Source organism: Balaenoptera acutorostrata, chromosome 1 (assembly GCF_949987535.1).
Source record: "Balaenoptera acutorostrata chromosome 1, mBalAcu1.1, whole genome shotgun sequence".
Classification (NCBI taxonomy): domain Eukaryota; kingdom Metazoa; phylum Chordata; class Mammalia; order Artiodactyla; family Balaenopteridae; genus Balaenoptera; species Balaenoptera acutorostrata.
In genome coordinates, this window is record NC_080064.1 from 129,961,867 (window position 1) to 129,988,284 (window position 26,418).

General features: G+C 45.1%; 2 protein-coding genes across 5 annotated transcripts in view; one reads left to right on the forward strand and one right to left on the reverse strand.

Moving 5' to 3' along the window:
- Positions 1-1,342: 1,342 nt before the first annotated feature.
- ATP1B1 (ATPase Na+/K+ transporting subunit beta 1) lies at positions 1,343-26,257 on the forward strand. The gene is made up of 6 exons (XM_007172483.3): positions 1,343-1,942; positions 6,761-6,889; positions 18,858-19,013; positions 20,775-20,959; positions 23,717-23,797; positions 24,808-26,257. Exons 1-6 carry the CDS (start codon positions 1,846-1,848, stop codon positions 25,069-25,071), a joined length of 912 nt encoding a protein of 303 aa, XP_007172545.1. The 5' UTR covers positions 1,343-1,845; the 3' UTR covers positions 25,072-26,257.
- Positions 26,219-26,418, reverse strand: part of NME7 (NME/NM23 family member 7) — a 247,760-nt gene continuing 247,560 nt past the window's right edge. For 3 of the 4 annotated variants that reach the window (XM_007172481.2, XM_007172480.3, XM_057549368.1), the window contains one exon: positions 26,219-26,357. In XM_007172481.2, the coding sequence (XP_007172543.1) occupies positions 26,325-26,357 (33 nt within the window). In that variant the 3' untranslated portion in view covers positions 26,219-26,324. The remainder of the gene's footprint in view (positions 26,358-26,418) is intronic. The other variant, XM_007172482.2, reaches the window with a different exon arrangement.

Below are 26,418 nucleotides of genomic sequence, written 5' to 3' on the forward strand. Positions count from 1 at the left end.
CCAGGTCGATAGGTGGGCCTTGAGAAGGACTGGTGGGAAAGAGCTCGTACTACATCGATTCAAGGTTGTCCTTAGACCTGGCAGGTTGACCTTGGCGACAGAAAGGTGACACCCGACAAGCATCCCCTGTATTGGCTTTCTGGATATGGGGAGGGGAAATCTCCTTTTCCAGGATGGGTTATGTTGCCCCCTGGGGATGGGACCTCTCTGCAGTGACTGTAGAGGCAGGCGCCCCTGCTGATTTCTGCTGTGTCACTCCCTTGAGAGGGACGTGTGAAGCTGTTCAGGTGTTTAGCGGAGGGAGATGAAACCAAGGAGTTTGGGTTTTCAGGCAGAGGGGATAAAGAAGGGGAAGGGATAAAGGGTACCAAGGATTGCCCTGCACCTTCTCGCCATCTGAGCTGGGTTTCCCGTATCCTGTTTGGCCCCAGGCATTTTATAGAAGAACAAAGTGGTCGGTACTCCCGAGGGGGCAGAAAACCACGTCCGTGATAATACCAGCCACCGATTCGGCGCCAAGGGGAGTCCTCGGTGGCTGGGTCACGTGCAGACATTGTCGCCCGGGTCTAGACTGGTGTGAGCCGCCAGGCAGTGCGACTGGTTTCCGAAGGAAAGACTCACTGGGGGCTGGCGGGTCCGCCTCCTACACCTCCCACCCGTTCCGAACCCCGGATCCGGGCTGCCGCCCTGGGTGGGTTTGGCAATCGTCCTGCTTGAGGTGGTTCAGGCCGCCCACAGGGAGCACAGCCCGGCAGTCACGAGCCGGGGCTGCCGGCTGGGCTGGCCTGGAAGGAGAGGGACGGGCCGGAACTGCAACCGCAGGGGCTGGGAGCGCGGAGGGGGCGGCAGGTGCAGGAGCAGAGAGGCGGGGCGGAGCTGGGCAGAGTCGCCGACTCTCAGGCGTCCCGGAGTGACCTTCCCCCACCCAGCCAGGGCCTGGAAGGGGTGGACCTGAGGCGGAAGGAGGCCGGGAGCGCACGAGAGGGACCGGATCGGGACAGCCGGGCCGGGGTCCCCGGGCGTCTGCCGGGCGCCGGGCGACGCAGGTGCCGGGCACCTCACTAAAGAAAGGGCGAGTATGCGCCCAGCCCGGAGCGAGGAGGGGGCTGCGTGCTGCTGCCCGCGCGCCGCTCGCCGTTCCCCCGGCCCCTCTCCGCGCCCCCGCTCTCCAGCCCGCCCCTCACGCCGCCGCCCCGGCTCCTTTGTGCCGGCCCCGCGCCCTCCCCTTCGGGCCCTAGGCCCCGCCCCTTCCGCGCCGGCGATTGGCCCGCCGGGCCGCTAGTGGGCGGGGCGCCCGACCGCCTAGGCGCGGTATATAGTAAAGGTAGGGCGTGCGCTCTCAGCCAATTTCTCGGCTCGTGGCTGGCCCCAGAGTCCTGGGCTCGCAGCCCGTTTGTCCGTCCTCTTGCCTCTGACTTTCTCCTGTCCCCTGCCTGTCTCTGCAGAGGTCACAGGAGGTGGGGGCCGAGCACGCGTCCCCGGCGGCAGCGGGAGCGGCAGCTGCGGGTTCGTGGAGCCCCCGAACCCCCCACGGGCAAGAGGAGCGCGTGGCGGACCAAAGAGAGCCCGCGAGCGGCCGTGAGCCCACCAATAGGTGCGGGGCTCGGAGCCGCCCAGCGTGCGCGGTCCCTCCCTCTTCTCTCCGCCCCCGCCCCCGCCGCCGCCTCCCCCTCCTGCCTCTGCTCCTCCACCGCGCGTCTGGCACTTTGAGAGCCGCAGCGGCAGCGGCGGTTGCAGCCTGCGGAGAGCCAGGCCGGGGACGCCGACCGGCAGCCGGGGAGGACGCGAGGGCGCACGCCGCAGTCTCCCACCCTCAGTCCCCGCGGCAGCTGCTGACCCGCCACCATGGCCCGCGGGAAAGCCAAGGAGGAGGGCAGCTGGAAGAAATTCATCTGGAACTCGGAGAAGAAGGAGTTTTTGGGCAGAACCGGAGGCAGTTGGTGTAAGTACGGGTCCGCAGCTCTCGCTCCTAGCGCCTTGTCTTTCCCGGTAGGCGCGTCCCCTGCGCAGGCTCTGCGGACCACTCCGCACGCTGCGCGCTGGAGAGGACGGAGGGGGTCGGGTGGTGAGCGCTGCTCAGATTGCGCCGGCCTGGGCTTGTCATCCTGTGCGGAATGCGGAGTCCCCGGGCTAGACGCGGGGTGGGGATAGGAGCGCGCCAGGCAGAGGGTTATGTATATTTTAGCGGTCTTGGTAATTTGCAGTCTATCGGAGCGTCGCTTGAGCTCTTCCGTCCTGGGAATGGTCAGGCTGTGGGAGACTAGATATGCCTCTCCCTATAGTCATGTCCCAAGTCCTTAAAGATGAGATCTGAGGCTCTGAGAGAACCGCATGAGGGTAATCGGATCGAATGCAGGCGAGGTTGTGTATTATAGCAGCTTTCTTCTAGTCTAAGTATGTACCTCAAAAGGCGGGTGTGGGAGGGCGGCGGTGATGGTGGCAGAATCCATACACTGCAGTATTTCATAGCGATGCCCAGAGTTTCCCCCGATGACCTACCCTGGAGTCATCACAGCCCAGAAATGTCCCAGGAAGCTCCATGTCAGGACTTCGTTTCTGAGCCTTGGCCCCAAAACATGGCAAAGTCTGGTTGTTTTCAGCGTCTACAGAGAGATGCAGAATCAGTAGCTTGGGTTGATTACGGTGAAGGGTTAGTGTAAGAAATAAATAGCACAAAGGCAGAAGCAGGTTATCTTAAAAGATTTTGGGCAGCCTGTTGCTTGGCTGGATAGACTTTCCCCCCCCCCCCCCCCCCCATTGAAAATTAGATACCTTACTTGTCTTCCACCTCTCTACACGGGAAGGGTGACATTTTTTTTTAAGGTCATTTTGAAGGGCAGAGTTGTAGGCAAATCTGTAAGAGTCGTGACTGCTGGGGAGAGAGAGAGAGAGGGAGGGAACTCCCCCCTCCTGCATCACTGCCCCCTCCTTCTTCTCTAATATCATCATCACCATCATCATATCATAGACACCACTAGCACCACCACTGCAGCCACTAAGGGAGCCCTGGGTAGGTGCCGATGTGGTGCTCCTGATTGGAAGGCTCTGTGAGCATCGGCAGGAGAATGAGTCAGGGAAATAATGCTTGGCTGACATTTTGAAATGGAAGAAGCTGGAATATACGATTTTTGTAGAGAAAAAAAAAAAAATGCAGCCTGTAGTGGGTCTCTTTGATTGAAAAGTAAAGGGTTAATAATGCATCACATTTCAAGGTTAGTCAAGGTGAAACCTCATCCCATACCTGTGCTGAGAAGCATAGATGTCCCTGAGCCATGTTAAATGGAGGTCTTTAAAGGGATGGCTTTTAGCTTGTATTCTATATTTTGTTTTGGGAAGACTCTCTTCTTCAGTGGGATTACTGCCATCATTTCTCATGCAGAAAGATAGCTCTCTGTGTTTTCTTAACATGGAAGGGAAAGCCTGAAGAACTCTGGGTGTTTTGTAGGGCGAACAGCTCCTGGCCTGGGCCATCTCCCAGCAACTCCTGGTAACTCGAGTGAGGCCTGAGGGGTGCACTGCCGAATGGGCCCTCTTCTCCCAGATTCACTGGAGGTTCCTACCATGATGATCTGACCCCAGCCTCGTCATGGGCCAGGGGCTGCATTGACCCCAGCCATATTGTAAAATTTGCCCTCTAGTGTTTTTCCCTCTCATAAAATGTCTTTCCTTCCTCATTCCATTTCCAGAATAATATTTGTTTTAGAGGGTAAGGCAGTATGGAACGACTTGTTTTGTAAGCTGACATTTTATAAGGCAACACCTCCATATGAGAGAGAGAGAGTGCGTTGATATTTGTGTCTTGATACCACATACAGCAAAGTGTCAATACACTGATTAATGAATGCAGACATCAGGACTGGTGCTCTTGTCTCATCTTTCCTTCCATTTTCCAAGATACTGGGTTAAAAAATCCGGTTTTTATTTTGCATTAATAGTTTACTCCTTTCTGGCAACGTAAGAAATGACAGCCTCTCGCAGGCAGAGAGAGTGGCAGCAGCTGTCTCCTATGGAGAAAATGCCACCTTTCTAGTACTGGGCCCAACGTGGATGCCCTTGGGACCAGGGCAGGTTGCCCTTGGTTCAGTTCTGCTTGTAGGTAGATTTTCACCAAGATGGACGCAGGAGCCTCGCCTGTCACCTGCTGGAGAAAGCGCAGCACACAAATCACCTGGTGCTTTCTACCTTTTTATTAAGTTAATACAGGCGCGTTGGTAGGTTTTTATATCTACTGCTGGGCCCAGATGCCATTTTCCCTTCTGCCTGTGACCTTCTGAAGGGTACTCGTTCTTTGTTTGTTTGTTTCCTAACTGGAAAACCTCTATATTACTTGTAGTTTTTCAAAGGAAGAAAAATTGCTTCAAAGGAAAAAAGCGTCTCTAAAGTTTACCCTCTGTGCCACCCTGGCTGGTTGGTACAGTATGCCCAGCTTTTGTTTCTGAGCCTGTGTGTCGGTGAGCCCACTGCATAGGCCCTGCCACACCTGCGTCGTCCACTCTAACCAAGTGACCTCACAGCACCAACGGGGGAAACTGTGCCAAGTAACGTCTCCGAGCAAAAGAGAAGAATCCCCCACTGCCCTTAGCGTATAGTGTCGGGCAGATAGAAAAGGCTGTTTCTCCTTCAATTTAATCAGCGTGCTTGCAGAATGCGTTGTTTTTCCATAATCATATTTGTATTTTAAATCGTAGCCTCAATTATGTACCTCCTCATATTGTTAGAATTAGGTATCTGGAGTCCAAGGAATGAGTATAAAAATGCTTCCGTGGTTAGGCTGAGAGCGCCAAGATGAGGTGAAGGCAGCAAAAAAGAGGATACAACAGTTCTCTTTCTGACCGTGTTATACCAACTCTTGTACCTCTTAGGAGCATTCACTGGAAAATTTTTCCAGATCTCTTGACGTCAGAGCCTTGCCATTTGCCTACTGCTGCCTGGATACAGAATGCAGCACTTAACCCTTGTCCTGCGGGGAAGCACTGATTGAGTTGGGTAGCTATAGTTCTGGATTGTACAGTCTTTTCATTTTTCCCTATCTTTGCTTGTGTCTTTGCCCTTTTCCTTCTTTTTTTTTTTTAATAGAGGAGAAAACGGATTAAGCATTTTGGTGTGGTTTTATGTGTGTTTTGCTTGTTTTAACAACTCTAGAGTATGATTTCCCCTGAACTATTTATTTATTTGCTGATAGAAAAGTTGAGCTTTTAAATGTACGGAGGAGGCAAACCTGGCCGATTCCAGCCACAGTGAACCCACTCCCTCCTGACCTCCCTCCCTCCTGACCTCCCTCGCGCGCACACACACACACACACACACACACACACACACACACACTCTTACACTTCTTTTCAATGATGCTTTTGTTCTGTTGCTTTCTCCCAAGGACCCCAGCATGTAATGCAGGAGATCTGAACGTTTTGAGAAGTAAGCTACAGCTTCCTTGTGCAGTCATGTTTCAGATTTGATAACCCTACAGTTCACTGTTCCCACTGCTGCCTTCACATTGAGTGGCTGGCACAGGGCTGCCCGGTGGTGCCTAGTACAGCCTGTTACTATGCGGCTAATTGGGGAGATAATCCCTGTAAACCAGTAACTGATAGCCTCGTTCCAGTCCATGGGCTTCTCGGTTTGTTATTTATTTATTTATTTTTTTTGGCTTTTGCAGCTCTTTTCAGCCTCCATTCTGTTTTCCTGTGAGCTAGGGGGAGAAGAAAATGCCGCTTATCAAGTCAGTCCTTAGTCTGAGTCTAGTCAGAAGATGAAATAAAAATGTGCTTGCCATTTTTACTAGAGCAGTTCCTTCCTTCCTTTTTTTTTTTTTTTTTCTTTCTTGTTCGGTGCCCCTGAAAGGAAAGACAATGTGCTTGGTCAGGAGAGCTTCACTGGGTTTCTCAGCGTTCATTGCTCTTTCTCAGCATAAAAACTCACAGGTGTTTGAATGTTTGGAGAAGCAGCAGAGCCTGGATTGTAGTATTGAAACGTCAAAGGATAAGCAAGCAAAGAAAAACATCAGTCTCTAAGGAAGTATGTTGTCATATTTGAAATGCATTGCATAAGCACACAAACACAGCCCTAGATTTTATTGATGATCTTCAGGACATTTTTTTTTTTTTTAACGGAACATTTATTTATTTATTTATTTATTTATTTATTGGCTGTGTTGGGTCCTTGCTGCTGCGCGGGCTTTCTCTAGTTGCAGCGAGCGGGGGCTACTATTTGTTGCGGTGCTCGGGCTTCTCATTGTGGTGGCTTCTCGTTGCAGAGCACGGGCTCTGAGCACGGGCTGTAAGCACGTGGGCTTCAGTAGTTGTGGCTCGCGGGCTCCAGAGCGCAGGCTCAGTAGTTGTGGCGCACGGGCTTAGTTGCTCCGCGGCCCGTGGGATCTTCCCAGACCAGGGCTCGAACCCGTGTCCCCTGCGTTGGCAGGCGGATTCTTAACCACTGCGCCACCAGGGAAGCCCTGTGACATTTTGTTTTGAATTTAGGGAATAAAATTGTTTCCTATAAAGAACCTTAGTTCTAATTGAGGATTCGTCCTACCCGCAACACACATGCACTATAATGGAGGGCTGCCCATCCCCCCCGTTTCTACCCTACAGTCTGGGAATGAGATGCACTCTCTTGCCCAGTGTTGGAAAAGGAAGCTCCGAAGACACAGCTCGGAGGGGAAGCCAGGAAGGAAATCCATTCGTCCCTGGGAAGGTTTGCCCTGCATTCTGAGCACGTGACTGCCTCATAGCCTTTTTGTTTCTGTCTGTTCTCCTTGCAGTTAAGATCCTTCTGTTCTACGTAATATTTTACGGCTGCCTGGCCGGCATCTTCATCGGAACCATTCAAGTGATGCTGCTCACCATCAGTGAATTTAAGCCCACGTATCAGGACCGAGTGGCTCCACCAGGTAAGATGAACGTGAATGAGCTCATTGCTTCTGGAGGTGAAAGGAGCGTCGCTTTTTCAATTGAGAAAACATTCTTCTGAAAATTCATGTGGTCTTAAACCCAGCCTGGGAAGGAAAAATCAGGACTTCTGTCTGTTGCAGCCAGCTCTCCTACCTGCACTGCAGGCAAAGCTCCTAGGGTTGCAGACATCTTATTTTCCCAGCTCTGCTGGGAGCGAGAAGAACCCTGGTCCTCTACCCAGCCTGCCACTCACTGCCTCTGTGACTCCCAACCACGGCCTTGCTCTCCTCGTCCCTCCCACCCAAGGGCTTGGTTAGTGGGATCATTACGGGGCCTTTCCAGCTCTCATGCACATCTTTCACTTGCTTGAGGGGCCTACGACTCAGATAAACCCTATAAAAAACCACTTTGGCTCCCATTTTTAAAGGTTAATTTATTTTTAGGGATGATGAGAAGCTCTGAAATGGCCACCTGCTCCCAGGGAGAGGAGCCCCTGACTTCAGGGGTCCATTCTTCCACCCGCTATTGACGGGCAACTTGACCTTGAACAAAGGCACTCTCTCTTTTCACTTCTCAATATATATGCCTGTTTGTTTAATAGGAGTCTTATTTATTGGCTTTCTGGGCCCCCTTTGCAGGTTCACTGTCTCCTTTAGCTCTGAAAACTTGGGGCGACAAAGAGGTTATCATAGAGAAATGCAAACTGCCGCATGAGTGCCCTGCGGCGATGTGGGTGCTGTCACTGTTGAGTGGCGTGCCCTGTCCGCACGCGTGTCCACGCTGGTCACTAAACCCTGGGGAGACCCACTGCCCTCATGCCTGACGCTGACAGAAGGACGAGACGGCAGCCACAGGCGATTGTTCTGTTTGTGACTGTGCTGCCTGGCTCATCTAAAAGTCACTGTCAGGACCTGGAGAGAGGAAACGTTGCATAACTTCCGGGTTCTCACATTGTAAGTGACCTTGAGGCTGCCTGCCGCTGGGGGTGGCAATGACGCGTCCCCTCTACGCTCTCCCTGGGCAACGGTTTAGTAACAGCTGTATTGAGGTGACAATCTTGAGGCTGTCTTCATGGGACCGAGCAGCCTTGATCAGGTGCGGCCTCCAGTCACGGCCTTGTCGTGTCCACCTCCTCCTTGGACATGAGAAAGTCTCTCGGAAGAAAATCTTCAGAATATGGAGATGGAAAACACTGGTTTTTAGCCCCAAGTCAAGTAGGCCTCTACTGTAAGAAAACCCCTAAATATTTCCAGATAAATTTAGATCTAGGGGGTTTTGGAAGGGGAAAAAAGAGAACATGTACGTATATAAAATGACTGCTTAATAATCCCCAGTTTCCAGCAACTGTTTCCTAAAAGAGGTGGGTCTATGGAAAGGTTGAAGCAGGAATTCTGGTTTGTACAGTGAAACGTAGGATCTTAAGTAAACATGTTGGACTCTGGCTTTTGTGACAGTAAAGCATGGTGTGTCTTTTCATGTTCACTTTTTTTTAAAATTAATTAAATAATTTATTTTTGGCTGCGTTGGGTCTTCGTTGCGGTGCACGGGCTTCTCATTGCAGTGGTTTCTCTTTTATTTTAATTTATTTTTTAATAAATTTATTTATTTATTTATATTTATGGCTGTGTTGGGTCTTTGTTGCTGCACGTGGACTTTCTCTAATTGCATTGAGTGTGGGCTTCTCTTCGCTGCGGTGTGTGGACTTCTTATTGTGGTGGCTTCTCTTGTTGCAGAGCACAGGCTCTAGGCGCGTGGGCTTCAGTAGTTGTGGCACATGGGCTCGGTAGTTGTGGCTCGCGGGCTCTAGAGCGCAGGCTCAGTAGTTGTGGCGCACGGGCTTAGTTGCTCTGCGGTGTGTGGGATCTTCCTGGACCAGGGCTCGAACCCCTGTCCCCTGCATTGGCAGGCGGATTCTTAACCACTGTGCCACCAGGGATGTCCCTCATGTTCACTTCTGCTAGAGTTTTTATGGTAGCATTAGTCATAATTTAAATTTGTGTAGACCTTTTATTTTTTTCTTTTTTTTTGCCATTTAAAAGCTAATTTTCAATCATGATGCCGTTTTCTAATAATTCTTATACTCGAAGTCAAAGGTGACCCCAAAGTCAAGCGTTTTCTTTAATTTCCTAGATTTAAAAACTAGTCCTTGACTATATAAACTTTGGGGAGTCAGTCTCTTTTACTAAAATTAAAAATATTCTTCATGTTCTTTGCAGAAAGGGAAGTTTCACTTTCAAAAAGAAATAGCTAGAGAGCTGGACCTTTTACGTAAGGGCTTGTAAATGACCTTGCCTGGAAACTCTACTGGCCAAGGTGCCTTCTCTCCGTTTCCCTCCCTCCCCTTCCTTCCAGCCCTATATTCAGTGTCCTCACAGCAGTTGGACTGACCTGACCAACCGTCACTCCTCCAAAGGAATGCTGGTGGCTCATCTTGGAAATATGCATTCCTGTCCTTTGGTCTGAGTCACAGGAAAAGTGCTTCCTCAGTCCTCCATCCTCCCTGCCCTGTCCCTTGGGTTCTTTGTCACTTCTCTGTCTCTCCTTTTCATCATCCCCTCACCCATCACCTTGCCAGGAGAGTCTAGGCCAAGCTCCCTTTTACCATCGCCTTTCCAAGGGACATGGCATTAATTTGAAAATGATAGTGGCCTTTGAACCGGAAGGCCAGGTCGGCAGAGCACTTGCTGCCAAGAAGGGCAGCCCGTGGACTCTTCCCTGAGTGCTCTGAGGGACCCTCCTGAGCCCTCCTCCTGGCATCTTTCAGAGCAGATCTTAAGAATTTGTATTTTTGGTAGGCAGTAACTATTCCTTCAGGCCACAAACTGAAGGAATATATGGAAGGATACCCTGGCAATTTTTTGACTTCAACTTAATATCTCTAAGCCTCTATTTTCATGACAGTTAAAGGGAGAAAAGTGTATATTTAAGTCAAGTGGACCTAGTGAGTGTGAAAGAGCTGGTCCATCATTTAAAGATATAAAGACTTATTAATGCTATTATTAGATAAACTTGAGTCATGAATACAGACCTGGCCAGACTGGGTTTTGACTGCCCTTTTCACACTGGAATACCTAGTAATCAGATCTCTTCTAAATAACATGTGTGAATGTGGCCAAATTAAGCAATGGCAATTGTGCAGTACATTTGGGTCGATATGTCCATAACAATGGACAAGATGCTGGGCTAAACACAGAAGTCTCAGAGTAAGGACTAAATCATCAAACGGAAGAAAAATGTAAGAAAAAATGGATGACATGTACAGTTTCTTGCCCTGAGCAGTGGTGGCCATTACTGCTTATAATAGCTTACAAAGTTGTGTTGCTATGAGATATTGGAACAGATCTGCCTACTCAACCTGGAAGGCAAGGGCTACTGAGATTTTATGTTGAAACATATTAATTTACTATTTTTGTGGGTCAAAAATGGTTACGTGTTGGCAATTTCACGTTGCCTAACCTAAATATGAAAGCAGCCCCTGAGGTCCTAAGCCACGACACATAGGTTCCCAGTAAAATTGACCTGAGAATGACAAACAGGGGCTGTGGACCTGGACACAGTCCCACCATTCTACATAGTACTTAACTTCACTAAGCCTCAATTTTCTGATCTATAAAATGGGAATAATACCTGTAAGGGTTAAAAGAGATGATAAATGTATGTAAAGTGAACAGTACTTTATAGTTGCAAACCTAGTGGCATTAGGTGGCATTATTAACAGCCACCTCTATTTTTTTTTTTTAATTTATTTATGTTTTATTTATTTTTTGGCTGCATTGGGTCTTCGTTGCTGCGTGCAGGCTTTCTCTAGTTGAGGGGAGGCAGGGCTACTCTTTGTTGTGGTGTGTGGGCTTCTCATTGCGGTGGCTTCTCTTGTTGTGGAGCACGGGCTCTAGGCACGCGGGCTTCAGTAGTTGTGGCTCACGGGCTCTAGAGCGCAGGCTCAGTAGTTGTGGCGCACGGGTTTAGTTGCTCCACGGCATGTGGGATCTTCCTGGAACAGGGATCGAACCCGTGTCCCCTGCATTGGCAGGCGGATTCTTAACCACTGCGCCACCAGGAAAGCCCACCTCTATTTTTATAGCCCTACCATTTCACTGGAAGCAACAGTTTCTTCTTTTTGGATATTGAATTCAGTTATTTCCAGGCTTTGGATGATAGAGATGCTTTGACACTTAGACGATATAACACTTAGATTTTCATGAAGGTAATAGAATCTTAGCTTTCCATGAAAAGTGTTCGGGAGAAGTTGGGTTAGGAAACATGTTTAAGAAAAATGTTCACGTGACATTGTGTTGCTTCTGCTATCTCTCCCTCTAAAATACCCACATGTGTTGGGTTAGCCCCTGCCAAGCTTTCCTCCCTGGGGGACCCTCTTAGGAAAGTCCTCAACGGTTGGGCAGTGGCATCTCTTCTCACCATGTTAACGGTGTTGGATCTGGAGAGAGACATGGTTGTCAGCATGCTGGAGAGGGCAGGAGGCACTCGAGCGTGCCCGCTCCCACACACAGTCACGCCCACGAGGCCCCGTCCCTGGTTTGACCCTGCACTTTTCGCTGCCTGGCCAGTGGTGTAATGGAAAAGTCTCCTCTTCTGCCCCACCTCATGCTCACAGAGCCACAGTGGGATGAACCAAAGTGTGTGTGTCAGTCAGGGGGTCCAGGGCCATTCCCAGCTGCCTTACTTCCTGGTAAGCATGTATGAATATGTGGACTCTTCTCTTCCTTGTTAAGTTGTGGACAGGATTTTTGTTTTGCTTTGAAGTAAAGATGGCTCGGTGCAGGAAGAATTCATTTTTAAAGGGTCATATTTACCGTGAGATGGTAACCAGCATCAAGGCAGAAGAATAAACAGGGTGGGAAGACCGGCAGCCCACACTGCCACCACCAGCAGACTCCATTTCATCTTGATTGGGAGAGGGAAACATCTTGTCTTCAAATCCATTAAGGTAGAAGGCATTGTAATTCCAATCTCATCGTATTGGGTTGGCCAAAAAAGCTCATTTGGGTTTTTCCGTAACATCTTTGAGAAGTCATCATATCAAGCTCAGAATTGCTTAATTTTTTTTTTCAAGCTACATTACACCCATGTTACTCTCTTTCACTTAAATTTCAAAGGAGGAATTGGACATATTTGGCTTCCTTATGCTTCAGAGGAATTGTTCCTTCAAAGTGCCAACAAGGTGTTTTTCAGCTATTTCGTTAGATTCCATTGACCTGTGAGCTGACACGATAAATATGTGATGCCCTCCAGGCCCGCCTGGCTCTCGGTTCCCTCTCCTCTCCTCCCTCCCTCACGTGGGTCCTGCCAACCTACTCCCAGAGTTTAAGGCTGTGGATGAGCTGGCATTGGTGGCGCTAGGATTTCTGGAAGCTACTGCCCAGAGTTGTAGTTTGGTAAAGGGTTGATTGAGAGCAGCAAACTCCAAGTTCCCTTCCTCGGTGAGCCTCGCTGTTTGGCCTCCACAACTCACCCACTCCTTCATGTCTAAAGACAAGGGTACAACTAATGAGTCAGCTCGGGTACACAGGAAGTCTACTAATTAACTTAAAACTGTTCTCGGAGCCACACAGAAAATGTGTCTTCGTTCATACGCTGATTTTAGATGAGTGAGCAGAGCAGAGCCCTGTGATGAGTGGGACCAGGTAATAGATTTCATGCAGAGATGGGGGTGGGTGTAGGAGGAGATGGATCTGTGAAGCTTCACGTAGGGTTTTTCCGCTGCGCTCACTTGAGGGAAGGGCTCGGGGAGGAGGGCAGTGGAAAGAGCACCAGCCTCACGGCCTCCATGTCTGTCTCCTTGTCTGTGGTAGAATACCTTGGGTTGCACTTGATGTCTGTGCTTGTTCAGTGCTCTCATTCTAGTGATCTCAGGACTCCAGAGCGTATCTGACACAGACAAGACGAGAGGGAAGTTGGGGAGATGAAGGGGAGCGGGCAGGTGTCACCTAGTGGCTTCCGACCAGAAAAGTATCTTTCCCCACATACACGCATGAATAGACATCATCGAATATCCTGGATAACATGGTGTCTTGTTTTGGGATAGTACTGGTCACCTAGCAAATTTCATATCTCAAGTCAAAATACTATGTGTGCTTGTTCTTCAGTTTGGCCTTGGATAAAAAAGCATAATTAATGTAAAATAGTAGGATTTGACTATTTATATTTTCCCATTATAAAAGGGGTTGTCATTTATCTTCTTGGGAACAAGCACAATAATGAGCTATACAATATATCGAAGATATGTCCCTGTGAAATTCTGTGCACATCTAAGGTAGAGCCCCTGAACTAAATAATTCTGCTCACCTGAAGATGATCATACAACTCCAGGAAAAAAAATCTGATGTTAAAGGGTGATTCCATAAACAGAGAAGGGCCTTCAACCAGTGTGCATGGCATGTAGCTTAGGAGAAAAGATTTCCATACACTAAGGGTTGTTGAACATCCAAATAGGCTGTAGAGAAAGTCCAGCAACCCATCTTTCTAAGACTTTTCTTCAAAAAGAGCAGCTTCTTGAGGGTTTGGGAGGGTAGATGTGACCCTGCCTGGAGGTAGGGGGGTTGACGTCAGCTGATCCCAGGCCACAGTCAAAAGCTGAACCTGAGGCAGAAGGTGAGGCTTAGGCTACCGGTTTCCAGAAGGCACAGTGTCACCTTTTTTCCTGTGCTCTCCTTGTATTTTATTAGGTAAATTGATATTAATCATGCAGAGGTAAAATAAAAATTAAAAACAACAATCAAAACCCATAAATATCTTAGTGGCACTTGAAGGGGTAAAATTTGTGTGTGTGTGTGTATGTATGTATGTGTGTATATATGTGTACCTAGAAATGTATGACTGTGTGTATAAAATCACACACCCCCAGCTTTTTTTTTTTTTTAATTGAAAATTACTTTTCCACTTGGAATGTACAGGAGACACATGATATATATGTATTGTATTGTGTGCATGGCTACCTTTATAAGCATTTCTTTGCCTCCTGGAGGTTTCTGTGGAAAATGATACCTATTTAGAGTATTTGGCCTAGTGATTTATTGGATGTAGTAAATGACAGGTACAAGCAGCTGTGCTTTGGGATTCCCTTTGAGTAACTGTTAGAAGGTTAAAATGAATGCATTCTAGTTTAAGTACTTCAGACTTACAAGTAGATGGAGAAATTATAAGCCTGCTACATTATAAACCTAATTGGAAGCAAAATACTTCTCTCTTAATGAAAAGCCTTTCCTTCCTCTTTCCTTTCCCTCCCTCTTTTACTTGCCCTGACCCCTCCTGCTACGAACACCTACTAAAGCCGAAGATTGGGTGTTTTCCTTATTTGTTTCTCAGGAGATGGGGAACCAAGGATAGGCCAGTGTAACTCAAAAGCAAATGCAAAGCCAAAGGGGTTTTGTTTGTTTGTTTGTTTAATTATTATGTTAACTTCAAATCTTACGTTAAGCTGACATACTCATTAAAAACCAAATATTAAAATTTCACATATCCAGATTCTCATTTCAATCCTTTCAGGTGGCTTTATTTGATAATAATCAATCTGTAATTTAAGGCAAATGGTCAGATCAGGGCAAAGCTGTACAGAGCCCAGCGTGGTTAATGTCAGTTCAAGTTCAGAAGACTGGAGAAGCAAAAGGTTAGATCTGTTTCCTGGAATATAATTTGAAACTACAAGCTAGTGATTGGGTGTTCTGCTATCTTTGGCCTCTGGGAGTTACCACTGCAAACAAAGCTCGTCCTTATCCAGAGCTGTAACTAACTGACTGTAAGGAGTGGGCAGTGTGGAGAGGGACAGCTGAAAGTATCTGACCTAGTGTGAAAACAACTAATGAGAAGGCCAGTCGGCAAGATGGGATTTGTGTGTCCTTGGAGAGGGTCAGGCTTGAGGAATTTGCCTGTGGACTCAAGATAATAAAGAAGTTGCCAAATCCAATCCTAATCCTTTCTATCCCTTCTTTTCCATTAGTCTGATAATGTAAAGTAAATGGTTTAAAGGATTTAGATATCAGGTCAAGGGTCCTTCATCTGCCTCTTGTAAGTATCTAATTGCTTTAAGGAAATGACTAGGAATTTTCCTAATGGTTTAGAGAAAGTCTCTGATCATCAGAGCTTTTAAGATTATCCAGAATAGAACCTTCCGGGGGATTGATCATAGCTTCCAGGAAGAGGAATTCTCAGGTCTGCAGGTTCTGGACAAAGAAAAGAGAGGAGGCAGAGATGGTGGGTGAAAGAGTGAGGGACCTTCAGAAATGTGAGGAGGGGCTGAAGGGCATACCAAGGAGGCAACGGCCACCCTGGACTGTGGGGTGGCCTCCTGGATATTTGTGTATTATTTACGTACGTGCTCCATAGGTGAGGGTTTAGCGAGAGAAGCTGATTGCATGACCTCAACCCAAATGGTTCATGCTTTTCTGGAAGCAACATTTAGATCAGAAGTTAGGTATCTTAAAAGGATAGTCACTAAGGCTTATATTAGTTCTGCGATCCTTCAGAGATTCCAGAGGGAACGTTTACAGAAGAGAGCGAGACACCGCCGAGCTCCCTGGCTTGACCCATCATTCCTGGGCTCCCTTTGCCAAGGTTGTATGTCACTGAAAATGCAAAGGACGGGGCAGAGACTTTGGCCCAAGGTCTAATCCAGCTGGGCAAGTCACAGGATTGTAAGACCCAATGCTTAACTGTCCATTTCACCTCTTGCATTCTGTTTCACCAGTTTCTGATGCTTCTCTGTACAGAACACAGTAGAGATTCTTCAGGTGTGCTTGATCTGCTTTTCTCTCATGTGGTAACATATAGGCTTGACAGGGCTTAGATCATATGCCAAACTCTCTGAAGGGTTTGGGCTCTTGGAAACTGGTAGACACAAGACCAACTGTGTATAACATTTTTCTGGGCCAGTGGGTACCATTGTGCATGTAATAATAATATCTATATTTCCGTTAGTCTGCTGAAGAATTCACTCACTAGCAGTACCCTTTTGGTAGTAAAGGGCCCACAGCACTGAGTGAAAGGAGCTAATGCCTGGGGTCTCCCACATGTCACCTGGTCTCTTTAATAGTGGAGACCCTGCACTTGGCATTGGGGAGGGGATGAAAAGCACGCCGCAGAATCCCACCTCCTCTTATTGCTCTCCTTTTCTCTCTGGGAGAATCTGAGAAGTACATCACTCATCCTCGCACACACATCCGGGAGATAGAACAGCCGCTGGAAGAGGGATGCTGAAGCGGCCAGAAAGTGAGAGGCGGACTGCTGGGGAGGAGAGCTGAAGCCGGGCCAGAGGGAACACTTGACCTGTGTGACCCTCACCTTGCCATTTAGGTCCTACCGTGTTTACTCTCAGTGTGACCTTCTAGGGTCACTTTCCTCTTTTTAACCTGTTGGGTGAGATGCTCCAAATCTCACACCAGGCTCACTGACGTTTTGTTAGCGTTTTGTTTTTTGCTGCGTCACCTGCTCTGCAGATGGACCATGGCTGGCATGACTGACTCATCACACTGATGTCCCTGCCGTCAGCCAGCCGGTCCTTCCCCACCTTCTTCCTACCTGAAGATGAGGCGAGGCTGCCCTTTGGCTTCTGCCAGTTGCTCTCATCTTCTTCACCCTTCATCCGTCTACCGCTCTCCTGCCTTCTCAGACTTCCCGAGCCTGCAAACGCGGTTTAACCCTGTGCACGTAGATCTTCTCTTAGTCCATTTCTGCCCACCACCCTCGCCACCAGGTTCGAGGCAAACCTCCTGCCTGACAAATTCAAAGGCATTTGCCTCTGAGTTCTCTGGCTGCCCTGTGCGCTGCGGCCCCTCGCATGTGAATGTCCCTCAAAGCCCTGTTCTCTCCTGACTCCAGGGTTATTCTGGGAGAACATACCATCCCCGAGTTCTGTTAAACCTCTGGCTCTGGGCCTGTCTCTGCACTTCCCCAGGTCCAAGCAAGTCACCTTGACTTAAATGTCTTGTTTACAACCCAAACCAGCGATGACCCTCTTTCCCAGACATTCCGCATTTCAGCCGGGGAAGCCCTATTTACCCTACTAGCTCAGGCAGGAAATCCCAGTGAAAGCTTCTACTCGCCTCTTTTTATTTTACTTTGTTTATGTTTGCACGTATCTATCATCTTTATCATGTGGCCTCTTTGTACCATAAATAATCACAATGCCAGGTTTCTAACTAAATAATGTAGAAAAACATTTTTTTAGGGTATATTTAAATTGTTTAAGTCATACAGTTTTCTACGGTTTGTGAGCATCATAAAAAAAAGTTTTAATTGTAGTAACCTTTATTTTTAACTGAAGATTTTCTGCTGCTTCCTCTCTGACTCATTTCCATCACTTGTTGACAGCTTTTTCCCCCTGAAATTCTGCAGGTTCTCCATCACCCTTTCCGAGATGATTCTTAACGTCACTTGTAGTTTGTCTCGGGCACCCTCTCTGCCTGACTCCAGACCCTCACGTTCCTTGTCTTCATCTCCCATCATCTCCATTCCTCTAGGGAACTGCAAGCACAGAAGAACCTGCCCATTCAGCCCCCTGAGCTGCCCCCCCCCTTCCCCTCTTTATTTAACTTACTTTCGAAGCTCAAAGCCATCCTTAATGACGAGAAAAAATAACAGCCATTTAGCCCAGGCCCTACTGAAGTCTGGTCTCACTCTGGCCATCACTTCCACTTTGATTAGGTCATTATCTTCATACCCACGTCACGATTGCCACCCTCAGGGTCTAATTCTCTAAAGCAGTGGTTCTCAAACCAAGGGTGCTTAAGGATCTCTTCAAGCTTGTTAAGCAGAGATTCCCAAGTCCCACCCTTAGAGATGGGGATTTGGCAGGGCCGGAGCGGAGCGTGCGAGGCTGCGTGTTTAACCAGCCCCTAGGTGAGCGATGGAGGGACCCTGAAAGACTGTGATGATGAGGCGCCTTTCCTGCCCAACACAAAGAGGGCGGGTCTGGGAGTGGGGATTCAAACAGGGTTGCCAGATGAGCGAATAAAAATACAGGAGGCCCAATTAAATTTGAACTTCAGATAAACCATGAATAATTTATGTACGTATGTCCTGAATTTTACACGAGAGATACTTACATAAAAAATTTTTCATGGTTTATCTGAAATTCAAATTTAACCATGCATTTTATATTTTATCTGGCCGTCCTGGAATAGAATGCCGTTGTGATTGACTCTCCACCCACTATCTTGGATATAGTGTTGTGTAGTGTTGTTCAAATATCTATTTAGGAAGCCTTGTGAATGACAGAGGCTTTTAGAAGTTAAAGAATCTAAGAAGTCCATTAAAGAGTGGAAATCCAAGGTACACATACTTTGGTTTTTACCCTGGCTGGCACTTGACTTGCTCAGAATAACCCCTTATGTTTGGAATGGAAAGCAGGAGTAGTAACTGCACATAAATTCCATATTCCTCCAGTTTAGGTTAAAAGATCCAAAGAAATGTCTCTACTGAGTAGTCTTGAGTCTGTAGCATTTTCAGTGCTCATAAGTTAATTGATTAAAAGGAGTATGGAAGACGATGTCTGTGCTCGGTCTTACGTGCAGTTCGGAAAGGGAAAGCCACCTGCGTGAGATGCTTGCTAGCAGTGCACAAGGGAGGAATGGAAAGATAGCAGGCTTCAGAGTACCACGTGCTTGGGTTAGAATTCCGTTCCACCACTTCCTCTGTGACCTTGGGCCAGGTACTTAACCTTTCTGTGCAAGAAGTGTTTTCATTCATAAAAAAACAGATATGCTTATCATGAAACGGTTGCTGGGGAACTTAAATGACATCTGATATCAAGACATAGTCATTGGTACTTAGGTATTTAACCTAAATGCCAGAGGAAGGATTTCCCAGGAGAGAGAATTTAAACCATTCTTTTTAGTCAGCTGGGATTAGCGAAGTATGTTTTATACGTGGAGAGTCAGCTTTTGAAGTATCTTGGTCGACTACCTTCCCACTCATGATTTTCTCTGTGTTTTTCTAACTTTCTACCTGCTCTAGGATTAACACAGATCCCTCAGATCCAAAAGACTGAAATTGCCTTTCGTCCTAATGATCCCAAGAGCTATGAGGCATACGTGCTGAACATAGTTCGGTTCCTGGAGAAGTACAAAGATTCGGCCCAGAAGGATGATATGATTTTTGAAGATTGTGGCAGTAAGTAGACATATTTTGGATGTGTGTGGTTGGTTAATTCTGATTTCCTGTTTCTATTTGTTACTTAATGATTGAAAGATACTCCTGAAATAATTAAAAGATTGAACTCTGGCCACACTGAGAGGATAGTTTTTTTGTTTTTTGTTTTTTTTAAAGCAGAAACACTTTATGGGTTAGGCTTGGATACAGTGAAATAAACAGTATAGCCTCAAGTATTACTTTTACCTGTATTTGAAAGGTGTCTTACTTTAGATCACTCCCAAATATCTCTGTTTTTACTACTCAGACTCAAAGACCACAGTTACAGATTTGATTCTCTTACATCCATTGATTTTGAGAAATACAATTGCTTATATTTCCAGATTTCTGCCCCCCCTCCCTCCCCGGCAAACCCCTGGCCCCTACAGAAGAGTTCACAGGACCTTCTGTCACCAAAATGAACCTTTGGTGTGATTAGCTATAACCACACTGATACTGATGGAGGAGGGTTTATGGTCAGGGTATATTTTAGAGACCCTGGCCGGGATGGATAATGAAATATGTCTTAGGCAGCTGATCATATGGATAAGGGAATGACTGATGAATGTAAACAGTGGCTCTTAGTTTCATTAAGCCGTTGACGGGAACACACATCCTCCTCCTTGCTACCTGGAGTGTGAATTTCCCAGCCTTGTTGTCATGCCTACCAAAACAAGATGCCACTCTGAGTTACCAGGTGATACCAGTTTTTCTGATCCAGTTCAAGCATTTATCACCTCCAGTTCTTTAAATGGCAGACCATTGTGTAATATGGGGTGAACTGCCATTTTAAGTCATTTTGAAAAGATTTAGTAATTTAAATTTAGTAATTTAAAAGAAACTCTTTCACTAAATTTTTCTCATTAGAATTTAAATGAATCTTACTTTGTAGTAATTAAAAGGCCTGTATGATAGATAATTAGAGTGAATCACTTCTCAGGAGATGGACTGAATTGAGGCACTTTACTATTTGAAGGGAAAATAGTTAATTTGTGGACTTAAAAAAATATATATAATTTATGGTATTTGCATCCATTTCCTGCAGGATGCTTTGTTTTAACTTTGAATTCTGTTCTCATTTATTCTTTCTCTGGCTTTGAAATAAAAAATGCAACAATACAGTTTCTCAGTTGAACAAATGCTTACAAGAACTCAGTGTAAAAAGACAAAAACTCAAAAAAAAATTTTTTTTAAACCTTGAATGGTGGTTGAAAAGGAAAAACAATTCTTTCCTACTCCCTTTTTACTGTTTAACATGTTAATTAGAGGCATAGCTCCGAGAAATCCCAACCATGAAACTTCCAGTTCTGAAAATTATTGGCAGTCCTTTTGTGTTCTAATTATAACGTCCCTGTTATTGAGCTGAGCTGATGTCGACCTGTGCAAACGATGCTACTCATGAAGAGAGATCCAGTTTCCTTTCAGTCTTCTAATTAGTGGAGTCCTCCATTATTTAAAGAAAGAAATATCGGCAGAGACCAAACATCATGTGCTGCTCATCGAGCACTGTGAAGCTTTGGTACTACTGGCTATTGCTTTTGGTAAAATACCTTTTTAAGGTCAGTGGAGAGATGAGAGATGGCTTGCTGGAAATCCTTTCTTAATTCAGGTGATATAATACATTAAGTGCAGGATAGCCCTGTCTTAGAATAAGTCATTGTGACAAGGAAGAGAGCCCTGTCCTTTCTCAGTGGTGCTCAGGGAATTGTTGGTACAATGGGAAAACGGCGTTTGCATTTTCAGATGTGCCCAGCGAACTCAAAGAGCGAGGAGAATTTAACAACGAAAGAGGAGAGCGAAAAGTCTGCAGGTTCAAGCTTGAATGGTTGGGAAATTGCTCTGGAATAAATGATGAAACTTACGGCTACAAAGAGGGCAAACCATGTGTCATTATAAAGCTCAACCGAGTTTTGGGCTTCAAACCTAAGGCAAGTAATATTTTAAATCCTAGAATTTAGATGAGCCATTCACAATTCGATGTAGTCCTTAATTGGTATGAAAAGAGACCCTAACAGATGTTTAAAGGATACTCAGTGACAGTTTTGAAGCCTGATCACTTAGAGTAACACTGAAAACCTCTGTGGCCACCTTGGAATTCTTCGGGTTAGGTCATTAATCTCATTTCCTAAAGTTAGAGAAATTCTGTGTGGCAAAGCCAAATTCTGAAGTAAGTCCTGTGGCCCTGTTCTGGATTTACTATACTGTAATTCTATAACGTAAACTCTTTAAAAAAGAGAAAAAGATATCTTTAAATTTAAAACCTACCTCCATGTACAGTTATACTAAGGTTTTGGTACTCTAGGAGCCACAGTATTTAAAAAAAAAAAACATCCGGTAATCTGAAATAATTATCTGGTCATCAGAAAAAATGTTTTTTTGTTTTTTTCTGAAGATTTCGTTGCAAAATTAGAAGTTGAATACTGTCTAGGTTGAACTTTTATAATCATGCCATTGGCTTTTGCCATTATTGCAACTTATAATGGGTAAATATTACTAGAGATCGAAAAATTGCAAATTGCCTTCGCTCACCATTTGGTGGCATGGTAGTAATTCTTTAAAATTAGAAGAAAAAATTGTATGGGTGTTATCTCTGTTTTTATAAGACTGCTTATTTCATTCTCTCCCCTAGCTCATGAAGTAAAAAATGCTGTCCTTTTCTCTTAAGCGTGGATTCTTACAGAGGATTTCTCCCATTTGCTCATGAGAGCATTGCCATTAAGAGGGTAGTTTTTGGTTCTGATAGGAATTGACTGCAGTATACAGAGTTATATGAACAAACTTACTCCCTTTCTGGAATCTGGCTCTTTTGTTCATTAACTTTCTATTATATGCTCTTTATTTCCACAATGCTTGTTACCCATGAATAATATTTTCAAAAGAAAATCAATGTAGAGATGAAAAGTTTTATTAACATAACTGAAGGATACATCAAAACTCCTTTACTGCCACCAGAGGCAAAAATGGAAGAGTGGGTGCATCGATATTTATTTGCTTGGCTGGCTTGTTGGATCTCCTACAGAAATTAATGTACCTCTCAACAGAATTTTAATCTTCTTTCCACTTAGACTAGGAGGTAATCGAAGGCAAATGGTGAGAGCCATTATGTCACACTTAAGAGTTGATATTCATATTGCTAGGAAACTCTTCACCAAGATAAACAAGCTATTTGGCAACGAAAGGAATTGGTGCAGTGTATCCAAAGGACTAATTGTGATGTTTGCTCTCTGAATCCCTCACTTTTGATAATTCCTTTTCATAGACATTGAATGATATTTGTCCCCCACAGTCTGTTGTGATTCACATCTCTTCCCATATTTATAAAGGTATTCTGTTAAAGTGATGAATTCAGCTACTCTTTCTTTTCAGTCTTTTTTTTTTTTTTTTTCCTTTGGATTCCCCTTGGTTATCCATTGCCACTTTCTGATTCAGCCCCGCATCCCAAATCCCCAACTCTTTTGTTGTTGGAATTACAGAGATTGCAGTACTCCGCATCTCACTTGATGTGCCCGTTCCCTCACTCCCTGAGGATAGATTCTGGTAACTTCTTTATCAATACGTATTTTCTCTTCATATTTTTCAAGAGAAATCTATTGCTGGCAGAAAGTTCCAAGAATCAAATCTAGATGATCATTTTCTTATATTCCAAAACAAAGAGTAGTACCAAAAATAGTCCTTTACTCATATAGAGAATTGTCCATTTTATCTGACTTTGATTAGGCTACGTATGTGTGACATCTCATGTCAGGACTCACATACTCTGCTGATGTGAGTAGGCAAGTGACTGTCGTCTTCCAGGGGGTAGGTGTCCGTCACACTTCTCCTGAGATGGATTTGAGCCAGGGATCTAGGAAGGCAGGCCCTGGATATTTCATTACAGCAGTAATTTTCAGCGTGTACTATGGGTCCCTTCGATGGAGTCACCCCTTCACAAGACCCCTTCATTGAGGGCAATGTCACTTTTATCTATTTTACATGCTGGACTTGCCTAACAAAACTGGGACTTAAATGACAGGGCCTCCACTGGAGATTTAAAAAAAGAAGATAAAAGGAAAAAAAAAAAAAAGGAACGCTTACTTGAAGAAGGCATGCTTGAGGGAGAAGGATGGCATTATTTATTCATGGCTTGGGAGGAAAGCCCAAGTTTTATAAAAACAGAAATGTCAACCAACCTTTCCATCTAATTATAATCTTAGCAAATGAGAAGAGAGCATTATTTCTGAGTTGGCTCTTATTTTTCAGTGTGCACATGCACACGCATATATGCACATACACACAATGTCTTAGAACAGAATGAATAAAGCTTATAATGGGTTGCCATTAGAAGTTCCATTTAGTATTGGGCTGCATCACAGCTTAGCTCCTTTTGTGTTCTAATTATAACGTCCCTGTTATTGAGCTGAGCTGATGTCGACCTGTGCAAACGATGCTACTCATGAAGAGAGTTTAATTGTAGTGGTCCAGTTTAATTGTAGTGCTCACAAAACTTGGGCATTTATTTTCAAGAAAATCACAGCATGACCTTTCCTAGATTGGTTAGGAGAGTCATTCATTCTGCTGTCCTCAAGTGTTTGGTTATTATTTCAATTGACCAAAGTGTACTTGTTTGGGCTACAAGCTAGTTTTATTTTTCAGAAGTTAAAGGAATTATTTACAGACTTATTGACCAACATGGGTTTTATTTTTAGCCTCCCAAGAATGAGTCCTTGGAGACTTACCCAGTGATGAAGTATAATCCATACGTCCTGCCTGTTCTGTGCACTGGCAAGGTAAGGAGACCTTTGGAGTTACTGAGGGTGGGGCAGGAGAGAGGGGAGAATGAATGAGATTGTTTTAAATGAGAGGTAAAACTTTAACATGGGAAATAAGAAGCACTGCTTCCAGGAATCAGTCTCAGCCGATTGCATTGTAGCTACACTGGGTAAAACTTCTTAAAAGAACAGAAAGATGTAACAAGAATAAAAACATCTATCATCAGTTTCTGCACTGGAACAAGAAACTGAAATATCTGAATTTAATCAGTTGGAATATTGGTTTACAGAACTGAGAGGTGAACTAGCCCGCATAAGTGCTTCTCTGGCTCACATGGTGTGTTAAAAACTTGAGGCCAACGTTTTTGTGTTTTTTTTTTAATTGACAATTTTACATTGAAAAATTGCTTCTGGCTTTTCTTTAAAAAAAATATTGAAATATTAAGGCAACCATCAATGTGTATTCCCTTTAAATCTGAAGACAGGTACCTGATGGATTGTTTTAGAGAGAGAAGCAGAATAAAGAAAGGGAAATCTCCAAACAGTTCAAATTTATGTGGGCACCAAGAAAGGAAATGGACACAAGAAAATGAAAGGCAAATAGTTAAACTTTTGGAGGTAATGTCATTGAAAATATCCACTGGGCCAACACTGAAGAGCTTCCTTCGGTGCTGGCCCTATTTCTAGGAGGTTGTGTTGGCTTGAAGAAAGGCTCAGTTGGCTTTTGCTGCAGTTTCCCATTTGTACAATGAGGAGAGCCTCCTTTTAGTGACCATTTCTCAAGGCTACTAAGGATTAGGCTGAGTGTGTCTTCTCCTCTCGTGGGAGATGCAGTACCCGCATCCTCCAATGGTCAGTGCTCACCTCCTCCCGCGAGGGGCTTGAGCTGGCATGTCAGCGGGTGACCGATTTCCTCCAGCACTAGCTTGCAGACTGCTTTGTGGGACTGAGAGTCTCATGTGTATGTGAGTACAAATAGTCACCCAGGACATGAGCCGTGAAAATCTCGTTTCCTCTCTGGTTTCCAGCGAGACGAAGATAAGGAGAAAATTGGAACCGTGGAGTATTTTGGACTGGGCAGCTACCCTGGTTTCCCGCTGCAGTATTACCCCTACTATGGCAAGCTCCTGCAGCCCAAATACCTGCAGCCCCTGCTGGCTGTACAGTTCACCAACCTCACCATGGACACGGAGATCCGCATAGAGTGTAAGGCGTACGGTGAGAACATTGGGTACAGTGAGAAAGACCGTTTTCAGGGACGCTTTGACGTAAAAATTGAAGTTAAGAGCTGATCACAAGCACAAATCTTTCCCACTAGCCATTTAAAAAAGTTTAAAAAGATACAAAAACCTACTAGTCTTGAACAAACCGTAATACGTATGGGACCTACACTTACTCTATATGCTTTACACTAGCTTTCTGCATTTAATAGGTTAGAATGTAAATTTAAAGTGTAGCAATAGCAACAAAATATTTATTCTACTGTAAATGACAAAAGAAAAATAAAAATTGAGCCTTGGGACGTGCCCATTTTTACTGTAAATTATGATTCCATAACTAACTGACTTATAGTAAGCAGTGTTTCTGGCCCCTAAGTATTGCTGCCTTGTGTATTTTATTTAGTGTACAGTACTCTCGGTGCACACACTCTGGTCATTTTTCAAGCCATGTTTTATCGTATCTGTTTTCTACTAAACGTGAGCAAAAAGTTTGCTGTCCAAGGTGTAAATATTCAATGGGAATAAAACTGGCATGGTAACTTTATTTTTCCTTTTTTGGGTTTGGCTCTTTCAAAGATGATAATGGCCCATCAATGAGCATTTTTAACACACTCCATAGTCTTTCCCTGTGGTGTTTGTTAGGTCTTTATTATTATTATTATTTTTTTTCCTGGGTCTGGGTTGGGGGGTGGGGTGGGCTGTTATGGGGGAACTGCCCTTTAAATTTTAAGTGACACTACAGAAACACACACAAAGGTGATGGGTTGTGTCGTGCTTTGTACTCAGTGCTGTCCTGACTTCTCTCCCCCTGTCCTCCAGTCTGTTCTGAAGCTGTGTATGAGATCTGGAGCGCCCGTCACTTTGGCTAGTGATAGGGCTGATTAATTTGCTTTGTACATTTTCTTTCACTTTTTCCTTTTTTCCTTTCTCTGGAGGCATCACCTGCTGGTGCTGTGTCTTTATGAATGTTTTGACCATTTTCATGGTGGAAGAATTTTATATTTATGCAGTTGTACAATTTTATTTTTTTCTGCGAGAAAAAGTGTAATGTATGAAATAAACCAAAGTCACTTGTTTGAAAATAAATCTTTATTTTGGACTTTATGAAAAGCAATGCAGTACCCCATAGACTGGTGTTAAATGTTGTCTGCAGTACAAAATCCATGTTCTAACATGTCATAATTGCCAGGAGTACAGTGCTCTTGTCGATCTTGTGTTCAGTCGGGTTAAAACAATGGACAATAAAAGAATGAACACATCCCTCGTGTGTGTGATGCACTCGTGTCTAAACACCGCAACCTGTGACTTCTTTACTTTCTACACTGCTAGTTATCCAAGATCTTGAAGAAATACTGAACCTGAAAGACAGACAAACACGTGATTTCATTAGTTCACATGGAAGTCCAGCCTTTTCTACCC

What these genes read in the sequence shown, in the direction of transcription:
- ATP1B1 (XM_007172483.3), top strand. Translation starts at nt 1,846, where the DNA reads ATGGCCCGCGGGAAAGCCAAGGAGGAGGGCAGCTGGAAGAAATTCATC. An exon ending in CAGAACCGGAGGCAGTTGGT is followed by an intron (nt 1,943 to 6,760) that starts GTAAGTACGGGT and finishes TTCTCCTTGCAG; the next exon opens with TTAAGATCCTTCTGTTCTAC. An exon ending in GATTTTTGAAGATTGTGGCA is followed by an intron (nt 19,014 to 20,774) that starts GTAAGTAGACAT and finishes TTGCATTTTCAG; the next exon opens with ATGTGCCCAGCGAACTCAAA.